The sequence below is a fragment of the Gymnoscopelus braueri genome (assembly GCF_963280865.1).
Source record: "Gymnoscopelus braueri genome assembly, chromosome: 5".
Taxonomy (NCBI): domain Eukaryota; kingdom Metazoa; phylum Chordata; class Actinopteri; order Myctophiformes; family Myctophidae; genus Gymnoscopelus; species Gymnoscopelus braueri.
In genome coordinates, this window is record NC_137606.1 from 47,703,667 (window position 1) to 47,716,736 (window position 13,070).

Sequence of the window (13,070 nt, forward strand, 5' to 3'; positions counted from 1 at the left end):
ATGAACATTTGATGATGCTCTATTTTATTATCCTTTTGCTCTTTTTTGCACTCTTTCTTTTCTTTAAATCTTTTATTCTGTTGTTATTATCTATGCTGCTGCATTGTCTGAAACCAACATAAGTTTTACTCGGTCTGTCCTTGCCGTCACCATCTTCAACACCATCATCCACACTGACCACCTGCCTTGAGGAGATAAAGGCGTGGATGACTAAAAATTTCCTACAACTAAACAGTACAAAAACAGAGGCCATTCTAATCGGCACCCCACACCAGGTCAAATCATCCCCAATAACTAGCATCACTTTCTCCAGCCAGATCCTTTCACTCTCACCCGTAGTCACCAACCTCGGTGTTAAAATGGACCCCCACCTGACTTTCGATTCCCATATTAAAAACCTCTGTAAAACCTCATTTTTCCACCTCCGAAATATAGCCAGACTCCGCCCCACACTCACTCTGCCAGATGCCGAAAAACTCATCCACGCCTTTGTCTCCTCAAGGCTTGACTACTGCAACGCACTTCTCATCGGGATCCCTAGCAAGAGCATCCAAAAGCTCCAGTACATCCAGAACAGTGCTGCTAGGATCCTGATGAGAGTGCGGAAATACGAACACATCACACCCATCCTCCATTCACTACACTGGCTCCCCATCTCCGTCAGAATCGAATACAAGGTCTCCCTCCTCACTCATCAGTGCATCTACAGCAATGCCCCCTCCTACCTAAAGGAACTCATCAAACCCCCGAACTCCACCCGCTCCACCCGCTCACTCCACTCCAGAAACACAAACGTACTGGAGCCCCGCACGACGAATCTCCGCACCATGGGGGATCGGGCCTTCTGCTCAGCTGCTCCTCGACTGTGGAATGCCCTCCCGGACCATCTGAGAGCACCACAGTCGATTGACACTTTTAAAAAGGGCCTAAAAACCTTCCTTTTTAACAAGGCATTTGCTTAGACAGAGATGTAGTTGTTTTATCCTTTTAAACTTCTACTGTGCCTGCTGACTTGATCTGAAGTTTATTCATTTCACTGTTTTACTTTTATTGTTGTTTTCTTTTTTTTCTTTTTATGTTTTTAATCCTGTAGCACTTTGAGATTTGTTTCAAATATAAAGTGCGTTACAAATAAAATGTATTATTATTATTATTACACAATAAAGTACAACCTTGAGACACACCTCTTTATGTTAGCCTTCTCATATCACTTTTTAGGTTAGCTCTCTCTTACCTTATATGGTTCCTCAGCACTTTATTATTGTGTTTCCTGTCTATAAGTTATTGAATGTTACTTCCAGAATTTCTAATTATTTTAAACCTATGCCTGACTTTTTTTATTTTTATTTATTTTACTTATTGTGTGTTGACTATTCCAATCCTATGCCCGTCCTCTAATGCCCATGATTCTATGCATATTCTGTGTTTTTGCCTGGTGTTTGCTATGTTAATTTCTATATATCTGACTTATCTCTCTGAATTATGTGTTAATTCTGTCCTGCCTGTGAAGCACTTTGAACTGCAACCCTGTATGAAAGGTGCTATACAGTACAAATAAAGTGTATTATTAGATTATATTATTATAACAGCATCTCGTCTCTGTCGGGTGGAAACCTAATACGTCCAAAACTGTTACTGTTCAGGATTCAAATTCAAAAGTAGCAAAAGTAGCAGATCTACAAGCTCAAAACGCGTCGCTTCGCGCCGCATTTTGAGCTTGTCGATCAGCTACTTTTCATGCTTTTGTGTGACGCTGTAATATCATCAAGTAGGGCGTTATAAAAAAAAAAAAAACACCAAAAGTTAGAATTATGGAGATAAGAGGTTTCTGCCCGACAGCGATAGCATAATTTCAATCTACAAACCAAACTATTTTAGAATGTATTGTGTATCTTATAACAGCAAATGATCCACATTCAATATGTACTGTATGCCTACAGTATGTGGTCACCTTCTGGCATTGAGGCTGCGAACACGCTGCAGTAGAACCCAGTGGGACAGGCTGTGCAGACAGCATCAGAATGGGCTCCGGTCTGGTTGCTGAATGTCCCTGGAAGACATGGGATCGGCCGCACCGTCCCAGCAGGACAGAAATGACCTGGCAACAACACAATGCAGCAGTGAACCCTCAGATCAACTCAACTGCACGTTGTTGTCACATCACAAGGTTATACAGGTGTAAGGGGCTGAGATTATTTTTAGTGAACCCTCGTGCCACCTGTTCTGAGTTCATAATAGGGGAAAATATACAAACATGCTATGCGAATATTTAGCGAAGAAAATAGCAGCTCTAGAAGCATCACAATGCGTGGCAATGCAGCACATTAATTAGCTTGTAGGCCTACATCTGATGATGTGCAGAAAAAACTACTCGCCCTCCAGCCAAACAAGGCCACCGGCCTTGACAATATCCCCACCAGATTCCTCAGAGACGCAGCTACTGCTATTGCCCCCATAGTAGCCCAAATCACAAACCTATCCATCAGCCAGTGTCACGTCCCACAGGATTTCAAGTTGGCAAGAGTAATCCCTCTGCATAAAAAAGGAAGCAAATTAGAACCTGGCAACTATAGGCCTGTTTCCATCCTTTGTTCCATCTCAAAGGTTGTAGAGCGATTAATTCAAGAACAAATCAACAGCTACCTCAGCGAGCATAAACTGTTGTTTGAATTCCAATCGGGCTTCAGAACCTCCCATTCCACTGACACATGCCTACTGTATCTGACCGACTACATCAAACGTGAGGTAGACGCGGGCAAATACTGCGGCATGGTCATGTTGGACCTCCAAAAAGCGTTCGACACTGTAAACCACTCAATTTTACTTGATAAGCTGAGGGCGATTGGTTTTGACTGCACATCACTAAACTGGATGAGATCTTACCTGGAGGGAAGAGAACAAGTGGTTGACATCAACGGAACCATGTCCTCATCCCTCCCGGTGAGCTGTGGGGTTCCTCAGGGCAGCATTCTAGGGCCGTTACTGTTTCTTCTATACATTAACGACATGAGTGCTGCCTGTAACTGCAAATTGTTCCTGTTCGCTGATGACTCGGCACTCCTGATCTCGGGAGAGGACAAGTTGCAAGTTGAGGAGGCGCTCAGCTCCGAACTCTCAAAAATCCGTACTTGGCTTACCGATAACAAACTGTCACTACACCTTGGGAAAACTGAATCCATTCTCTTTGGGACCAAACATTCCCTCAGACAGATGGATGTAAATGATTTCAAGGTCAAAGTCGATGACACAATTATCTCTAGCAAAGAAGAGATTACCTATTTGGGTTGTGTACTTGACAAATACCTGACAGGTGATAGCATGGCTACAAAGGTGGTCAAAAGAGTAAACCAGAGAACCAAATTTATGGGCAGAGTTTCCTCTTTTGTCAACCCTCAGGCCCTCAGGACCCTCTCTGGGGCCCTGATTCAACCACTTTTTGACTATGCTTGCACCTCCTGGTACTCCAACACCTCAGTGTCACTGAAGACTAAGCTTCAAACCTCCCAAAACAAACTGATTCGGCTACTCCTCGGATTGGGGCCCATGACCCACCTTTCTCCCACCCATTGTGCCAGCCTAGGCTGGCTCAGGGTGGAAGACAGGGTTAAACAACTAAAAATGGGACTGGCCTTCAAAATTGTAAATGCTAATTTGCCCGATATGCCCCCAATTCCCGCATATCTGAGTAAATACCTCCAAAAGGTTAGCGACACCCACAGTCACAATACCAGAGGGAGCGTTAACAACAAGTTGGTACCACCCACCCATAAATCAAACATGGGCAAATTCTCCTTCTACAGCACTGCCACCCAGGATTGGAATAGTCTAACTCCATGCCTCAAAAAAATGCAGTTCGCTGGGCTCATTTAAAAGAGCCTTAAAAAATCACCTTTCAGGAGGCCAAAGGTGGAGGTAGTACCATTTTCCCGTTAGACAGCAGACCCCCCCCCCCCCCCCCTGTTCTTGTACATATTTTTTTCCCCTCTTTTTTATTTTTTTTGTTGTACATAGTGTTATATATTGTTTTTGGCTGTTTATTTTGTAATGATATTTGAACTGTGGTGCCACTATATATGCCTATGAATTAAATACCAAGGCCCTCATTGGAAACAAGTCCGCAAGGACTTTTATGAACGGACCTGTTAGACAAAGTATTTTAAATGTAACTGTGCTGTTTTACATTTTTTGCCTAATAAAATATTCAATCAATCAAAAAAAAAAAAAAAACATCTGCTATTTTCGCTATTGACGAACAACGAGGCACACAGGGATCATGGGGTTAAATAAGAATGAGTAAAAAACATCAAATATCAAATAAACATAAAGTGTGTAATAAATAAAGTTCCTCAGTCTCTTGCAGGTAAAAGACATGGCTGTAAAAAACATCCGTTACACCCTGAAAGCGCTGTTGACGCGAGTGTCCCTGACGCACGTACTGTACTGTTGCTTAGTGTTTTGCTTTGAGCCTCCACCGGCACAGCAGTCAGAAAAGAAACAGTCCACTGTGGCACTCAACTCGTCCGTGTGTCATTGCATATACATACACGTATATTACAGGCTTTTAACCACATTGCACCGACCCAAATTAAATGAGGTAGGCCTATGTATCAAAACACACACACACACACGCGCACACGCACACGCACACGCACACGCACATGCATGCACCATCGCTCCATTCACTCCCTTTTTTGCTAATTTTGGATGGTCTGTGCCACGCATCGACGCTCTAAAATAGAACCGTGCTCTGAAAGAAGTGTCTACAGGTGTTGACGTGTCCAATTGACGCCTCCTAGTGTGGCTGCAGCCGTTGTAAACAATGGGTGTTTGATAACACACACGTCTGTGGCTTTACATACTGTGATTATATGGCCTGCCGGGCAGCAGCAGTGTGAACAGATTGTGGTTGTGGTGGTGAGTGTCTTCGATGTTCCACTTAGCCTTGGCTATACAGTACAGAACCAACTGTTATAGTTACTGGATATAGTCATTGTATGCAAACGGACAACGCATTCTCACTCCCAAGACGGCAAACGGGTGACGGCTTGGGACGGATTTGACCAAACGTCAACATGTGACCCCGTGGGGGTACCCGTGGGGTCACATGTTGACTAGGGGGGACGTGAGGTACGATTTTGAGTTGGCTGAGGCGGACTTCGCAACGCTCTGCACGGCCACTCGTTTGCCTGGCGGCTCGCTCGCCGGTGCCCTTCGTGGCTCAAGTCCACTTTGGGCGTAGGGTCGGGATCCTGGGATTCTGGTCGCTTAACGATTCCCTCTTAACGGTCCGATTCCTTAACGGCTCCATTTGTACACTCTCAGGGCCCTATTCTCGCCAGTGCCTTACCCGTTGGCATTACCCGCTACCCGTGAATTAAGCACAAGGGAGCTGGCACTGTCCATAAATGGTATCTTGCGGCCGCTATACCCGCTATTCATTATGCCGACTCCGTTATTTGCGCCTGGAAGTGTGCCCGTGGGCGTGTTGTTGCGCTTTCCCTAAAATTGCTATCTTGCCCACACACGTTTGGGAAAGCACATAGCGGATTCTAAAACCACCCACTGTGCCAAATTTGTTTGGTAGAGTGTGCCTGCAATGGACATGGTGGGAGTCAGCCGGGGCGCACAACGGTACAACATTAAGAGGCTCCCTCTCTCCTAATTCTCAAAGAATCTCTGTGATTCTAATTTTCCTATAATCAGCAGAAGTGAGAGGGCAATTCCTTGTGTCAATTGTGTATATATAAGATGATAGTCTATTCAAAGCGTTCCGTTCAGTTTCATTAATCCATTGCCCAGGAAATAATGAATGGATTACAATAATATACAATTCTCTATAATCAGCAACATGTGGGTGATAATTATGTCAATAAAATATGGTTTTATTCAAAGGCAATCAAAGGCTACAGCGTATGAAGCAAACATCGGGTATAGTGTCCAATGTTATGGGCCCCAGTGCGGCTGGTCGGCTGCAGAGTTTGTTTGATTTAATTAACACAAGCAGATTGCTGTAATTTAAGGTTCTCTATAACCAGCAATGTGTGAGTGATAATTCTGTGTATCAAATATAATTGTATTCCAAGGCAACGTCACTCCTTGAAATTATAAAGTTTGAGAACTATCTACCCCTTGTCTACCGTCTCACCAATCAACACAGCTGAGCTGTCAATGCTGGTGCAGTGGGAGGAATTCCAATAGGCTATACGGCTCTGTCGTACGGCCGTGTCGCGTGGCCAAAATAACTGATGTACAAGCTCACAACGCGTTGCGACGGCGACTCGTTGTGAACTTGTAGTTCGGCTATTTTAGCTTTACATTATTTCCCCCAGTGGGACAGCGCAGCTGTGCCATATAGGCTATGGTCTAATCAGGTGCGGAGTGATTTATTAATGTGATTAGGCCCAGGGCTAGGTGTGCTGTCATGCTCGTTTGAAGCACGGGTAGATAGCTTCAACCAATCAGATTGCTTCGTCGGAACAACCTGTTGTATAATGATAAATGACCGTTCCTATAGGTCTATTTCTCACCTGCTGTACAGACGCCAGGCTCCTCTGTGCCTGTGGAGGGACACATGGTGCCACTGGGACAGATGATGCAGTGGGCTGCCCCGAGGGCAGCAGTGTAGGTGCCAGGTACACAGGGCACCTCTATGGACGAACCAGCAGGACAGCTGTGGCCAGCGGGGCACAGGTAACCCTGGTTACGATCGACCGGCGTCGCAGTGGAGCTGCCCCCCTGACACACATAACTCCAGAGAGAGAGAGAGAGAGAGAGAAATATAATACAATTATCAAACAACATATTGTTTAAGGGTGCTTTAGGGTGATTTAGAAGGCATTTGTAGAATCAGCCTCAAGTCTTAACGGGTTGATTGAAAAAGTTTCACAGTAAGACTTTAGTATCTGTTGATAATGAGAGTCCAAGGCTTGGGCCTTGGGCCTTGGAGAAACAACCACAGAAGTTCAGCAAAATAACAGCTCTCTAAGGGTGCGTTCGGAAATACAGCACTGAGCCCACTGGCCAATACAAACTAATAGGCGAGTGTGCTCCGGTGCTGTATTTCCGAACACGCCCAATATCACACAACCACAGAATACAGAGTGTGAATAACGAATAGTTTTCTGAATCACTACATAGTCTGGTGAGAGGAAAATAAACAGCCAAGTGAACCGTAGTCATGGCATCATGGCCATTATTATTGAGCCCAAGTAAACAAACAGCATGGGGAGGCTAAGCTTACAGCCCAGAGTTGTTCATTAGTTGAAGGTCAGACAAGCTTACCCAGCATGGCACGGCAGAGCATCTGAGAGCTCTGCCAACGCAGGCCTGTCGCAGAACAGCCCAGGCGGGCATGGTGGGCACTCCTCCATGCCTCTCAGTCCCAGGGAGGTCGACAGGGTGCCAGTGGGGCAGGGGAGAGGGTAGCCCGTGCCAGCAGGGCAGTAGTGGCTAACGGGGCAAAGACTGTTTCTGGAGGAGTTGCCCTAGAAAAAGAATACAAGTATTATTATGCACAATATCATTGCATATCAAATTATCTATCAGTGCTCATTTAATGCCACAACCACACACTATTTTTTGTGTGTGTGTGTGTGTGTGTGTGTGTGTGTGTGTGTGTGTGTGTGTGTGTGTGTGTGTGTGTGTGTGTGTGTGTGTGTGTGTGTGTGTGGTGCTAATCCAAGGTTACCACTCTGTGAACTATACAGTAACTTCTAGTGGCAGGTGTGTAGATGTAGAGGAATCACCTGATAGTCCGTAGCATTGGGGCTAGTGGAGCCAGCCAGACAGAGGTACCCTGCTTCACACAGTCCTGTGGGCTCTGAGAGGCCCGGCAGCGAGCAAAACATACCTGGGGGGAAAAACCACAAACAAATGTGAGGCTTCAACACCATTATTTTAGCCACATGATCCCTAGCATCCATATGGCGGGCAAACATTAAAATCTATTTCATGCTAGTAGGACATTTTCGGCGAAGATATTTTGTATAGAGGGGGAAAAAGAAGGGGGTATAGACCCTTGTATAATAAAATCGTTATGAAAATTTATTTTTGCGTTGCCATATGTGGTAACCTTTTTCCGCTTGGCTTGGGGCCAAACAACAGCCTTTAAGGATAATACAATGATGAGAGCACTGTTCATAAATTCAGTGCAGTCGGTGCGCTGCCTTCACTCAAAGTTCAGTGGGCTGTGCCCTAGATGCACTGAGTGTGTGCACTGACCGACTCTACTCAGAAGCTGGGTTGCCCGGTGCGTTGTGACTCCGAACATTGATGAAAACAATAGTGGAAGAAGTAATAGAGTGTGCTTAACGAGGCGAGACCAGCTAGATGAGGCGAGTACTACTGCCAGTAAACTGTTGTTTATTATCTGACACCGGTTCGGCAGGTATAGGGAGCAGTTAGGGACAATACAGACAGCAGGTACGGATGCGCGAAGCAACAACACATTACACCCTGCACAGGCAAGGTGTGTGGTTTTTACTGACCCTTTGTAAACCAACTGACGTCACTGCCAGATCACTCTGAAAACTGAGCTTGTAGATTGGCTATTTTCAAATAGCCTAGGTATAAAATAGGGCTACAGTGGTAAATGTATGTTTTATGACATAATAATTTATATCTGCAAAGTAACTAGTAACTTAAGATTTCAAATAATTGTAGTGGAGTAAAAGTACAACATTTGCCTCTGAAATGTAGTGGAGTAGAAGTAAAAGTATTGGAAATTGGAACTACTCAAGTAAAGTACAAATACCTCAACATTGTACTTCAGTACAGTACTTGAGTACATGTACTTCGACCACTGAACATTATAGCTGTTTCTGTACCTTGAGCTGTGAAGGGCTTTATTCACACAAATAGGCTCCCTATCAGGGTCTCGTTACAATAATGGGGCACACAAAAGACCTACAGAGTTTGAAAACAAAGTGAAACAGCATGAATCATGTGTGTGTACCTGCAGGACAAGGCACGCAGGCGCTGAGACTGGACGCTCCAGGCTGACTCTGCACAGTACCAGATGGACATGGGAACTCCAACCCGAGAACCAGCCCAGGAGGACAGTAGTGACCGGCAGGACACTGTGCAGGCTGCACAGTACCTTCACCTGTCCCACACACCGGGAGGAGATAAAAAGACACACACATTAAACACTAAAGGGATATTTCAGTTCTTTCAAACATGTTTGTCACTTTATCAGACACGCCTCCTTCCTATACAAACCCATTGCAACTTCAAACTCCATTTTAACCATGTTAAATTCATTAAATGAATGCCCTACTTGATCGTACTACAGCGTCACACCAAGGTATACAAAATAGCAGATCGCAGCGCTTTGAGCTGGTAGCTATTTTTGCAATTTTCGAATTTCAATCCTGAAAAGTAACAGTTTTGAACATAATGAGGTTTCCACCCGACAGAAACGATATCTGTCGCTGCATCACTGTGGAAGTGTTGATCGACATGCTCGCTGAGGTCAATTATGCCTCAGTCGAGAGAGAAAATAAAGGAAAATATTAAGCCTGGCGTTAAAAAATGAACAGAACTGGCTGACGGAAAAATGTGTTTTATTAAAAAAAAATTACAAGCAGAAATTGTGTGAAGAGAGAAATATGGAAAACAGCAAGTGGTCATTTTATATCTTTGTAGCTGCAGTTGAAGCCAGCTCAACTTCTATTGAAAATAAACGGTGGCCTGTAGCTTTGTAGCTGCCAGTCTGAACGCAGCATAACAGCATAGTCAGCAGCAGGACAGACGAACAAACATTTTATTACCCTGACAGTAAGCAGCAGGACAGATGAAACATTCATACCCTGACAGAAGTAAGCAGACAGATAAAACATTCATACCATGACAGTAGTAAGCAGATGAAACATTCATACCCTGACAGTAGTAAGCAGATGAAACATTCATACCCTGACAGTAGTAGTAAGCAGATGAAACATTCATACCCTGACAGTAGTAGTAAGCAGATGAAACATTCATACCCTGACAGTAGTAAGCAGATGAAACATTCATACCCTGACAGTAGTAAGTGTAGTGCCCCAGACAAGACCCGGCCACAATAACACTGCCGATCGGGCTCAGCTCTATTGGCACGGTAGGTTATGCATCGGTTTGCCGAGTGGGAGACTAGGGTTCGATCCCAGCTCGGGTCTAAATCACTCCCTCTGGCGTAGTCGGCAGGACATGGAGGAGGTTCTCGCATGAAGGACATGAAAGACGTGCGTTGTTGTGCGTATCGTGAGTAGTGTGTAGTGTAGCTTGTAGTGTGAAGCGCGGGGACGCACTTCCAAAAACTGAGGGGGTAGATGTAGTGCCCCAGACAAGACCCGGCCACAACAACTCTGTCAGTCAGGCTCAGCTCTATTGGCACAGTAGGTTGTGCGTCGGTTTGCCGGGTGGGAGACTGGAGTTCGATCCCAGCTCGGTTCTTAATCAATACATAAGCAGCAGTACAGATGAAACATTCATACCCTGACAGTAGTACGCACAGGGACAGATGAAACATTCATACCCTGACAGTAGTACGCACAGAAACAGATGAAACATTCATACCCTGACAGTAGTACGCAGCAGGACAGGTGAAACATTCATACCCTGACAGTAGTACGCAGCAGGACAGATGAAACATTCATACCCTGACAGTAGTATGCAGCCGGACAGATGGCACAGTTGTCCTGGTGAGTGATTCCCGTGGCAGAGCTGAATTTTCCTGCGGGACAGGCCAGGGGAGACTGGGCTCCTCTGGGGCAGAAGAACCCAGCTGGGCACAGAGACTGATCGGGTCTGCTGGAACCCCAGTCACAGTAGAACCCTGGCCAGCATTCACCTACGCAACGAACGACAGAACAACAGACAGAAACAATACATAACACAGGAAATTATTTACACGTTATTATACATATCACAAGCTCAGTAACTGTAGTAATCCTGGTCTCTATACTGCCTCCCCCTGGTCAGCCGGGGCCCCTGATGGAGGGGGAAGGAACTGGTTGGAATAACGTATTCCTTCCACACACTACGTCCTACCGGGGAAACTCCCCCCTGTCAGGTGATAAGAAGCGGCCTGCTCGCTCCTCATGCGTTGATGGAAGCATGAGCTCAGTTCGGGGCTCTCCCCAGGCTGGCAGAGGGAGAGTAGCACCCAGGATTACAGCTTAGGCAATTGGCACTGGGTGAAACAATGGGTTACAAAAATCGTGGGATACAAATTTTAAATACATTAAAAAAATATATTGAAAAATGCTGTAGAACAAAAAGTGCATTAGTTGAATCTCTATTCCAATAGTAATCATTGCTATAGAGTCTTTGTTCAGTAAAAGCCAATTCCCCATCTAGGATACAGAAAATACATTTTCAGGTGGTTTACACATTTCATCCAATCAGGATAGAGAACCTCACACTGGCTGCGGGTACATGGACAGTTTCATTCGGAATGAATACACTTCTATTCGGAATGAATGAATGGATGAATTCATTCAGAATAGAAATGCTCATGTAAACACCTCAATTGGAATAGAATATTCCATTCCAGTCTGACCCGAATGAATTTTCATTCGGGTTAGGAGGGGTGGTATAGACCGTTTGAATCGGGATATACCAATCGGAATTGACCATGTAAACACTTTATTCTGAACGCTCCTCTCTGTTTGGAATACATGCATTCCTTTGCGCATGTCCATAGTGCTGTCAGAATTGTCCAAAAATGACCTATCAAATCTCTAATTCGGCCACGGTCGCTCCTGCGGGATAAAATGAATGATTCTATTCTATAGCGTCATTTAATAAGCCATGGTTAAGCCCAGACTTGTCCAGGAGAACGGACGCTCCAAGGATTGCTGGCCTAGGCTACACTTATATGGATCTTTTTCTAAACGGGTATTTTAGTCCTCAGTTTTTAAAAAGAATCCCTGGCCACATGACAAAGATTTTTTTTTTATCCCTGTCCACACGTAAACGCAGAAACGCATTGATCAGCTGCAAGTTTCAAATTTAAATCAGATTTTACATTTATTTTATATATGAGGGGCCAAATACGTATACATTTTTAATCACATGTTAAGGCCCAATACTGCAATAGCTGCATTGTTTTAATAGCATACGTGAACAAAAATAAATGAAAACTACATTATTAGGGCGCAGCTGCAGCGAAAACAGATGAGTTTTACTTAATCAATTCATTACATGGGCAGCCGGAACGGTCGTCCCAAAACACTACGCCCCACGCACCTTTTGAGCGGGCCATCCACGGCCGCTCCATGGTCGCTGGATTTTTACCCGGGGCGATTGTGTTTTAGGGCGACAGACTCCGCATTCTCCGTGTGCGCACCGCGCGCTACTCGGCGCAGAAAGAGGGTTTTCGTCACAGTGAATGAGTTACAGCATGTTTCAAAGCTTTTTCATAATAATACAAGAAAAACGTGACACTCGGCATAATGAGTAGCTTATACTTTCTACTTAAGTATATTTTGATGCCAATACTTTTGTACTTTTGCCATAAATGAGCGTGCCTTGTTTCATAGACTGTAGTGTTGCTCTCTCTCTCTCTCCATTTATTATTATAATGACCATGAGCGGTCCGGTGTTTATGTATTATTATTTATTATTATAATGACCATGTGCGAATGCGCGATGACGTCATCGTACGTAGGCTAGCCTACGTTTTACCGTGTCTGGTACCAATACAAAAAAATAAACTGGTCTGAACTTGTAGATCTGCTACTTTTGCATTAAAACGGCGATAACAAAGGAACACAGGCTTGTACCGCGTACAACGCTGCCTGGCCAGGAGTCGGTGCGTTGCTTACCGGCCTGTCTACGACCGACAGACCTCCGCCGCGGAGGCACAAGGGGGCTATTCATTGCCTCCTCCCATGCCCACCAGGGGTGGGAAGCTCTGCTCCGGGTAGTGGCCCCTGGTCCATGCCCGGGCGTAGGCGGGAACCACTTTGCGCATGTCAAAAGTTATATTCCGAATGAATGCTTTGGTCATGTAAACGAGGAATACTTTTATTCAGGTCCCATGTAAACAGGTGAGTGGATCAGATTCCTCTATTCGGAATGAGTTCATT

At 44.9% G+C, this 13,070-nt stretch overlaps 1 protein-coding gene across 1 annotated transcript in view; it reads right to left on the minus strand.

The window, feature by feature from the left end:
• The window catches only part of LOC308085949 (uncharacterized protein), a gene marked incomplete at its 3' end in the record, with an annotated part of 63,827 nt that overhangs the window by 37,032 nt on the left and 13,725 nt on the right, over positions 1–13,070 (minus strand). The window contains exons 8-13 of the mRNA XM_080429264.1: positions 10,637–10,828; positions 8,954–9,103; positions 7,746–7,849; positions 7,282–7,484; positions 6,528–6,748; positions 1,952–2,098 (exon numbers count right to left, since the gene is read on the minus strand). Of these exons, the coding sequence (XP_080285390.1) occupies positions 1,952–2,098; positions 6,528–6,748; positions 7,282–7,484; positions 7,746–7,849; positions 8,954–9,103; positions 10,637–10,828 (1,017 nt within the window). The remainder of the gene's footprint in view (positions 1–1,951; positions 2,099–6,527; positions 6,749–7,281; positions 7,485–7,745; positions 7,850–8,953; positions 9,104–10,636; positions 10,829–13,070) is intronic.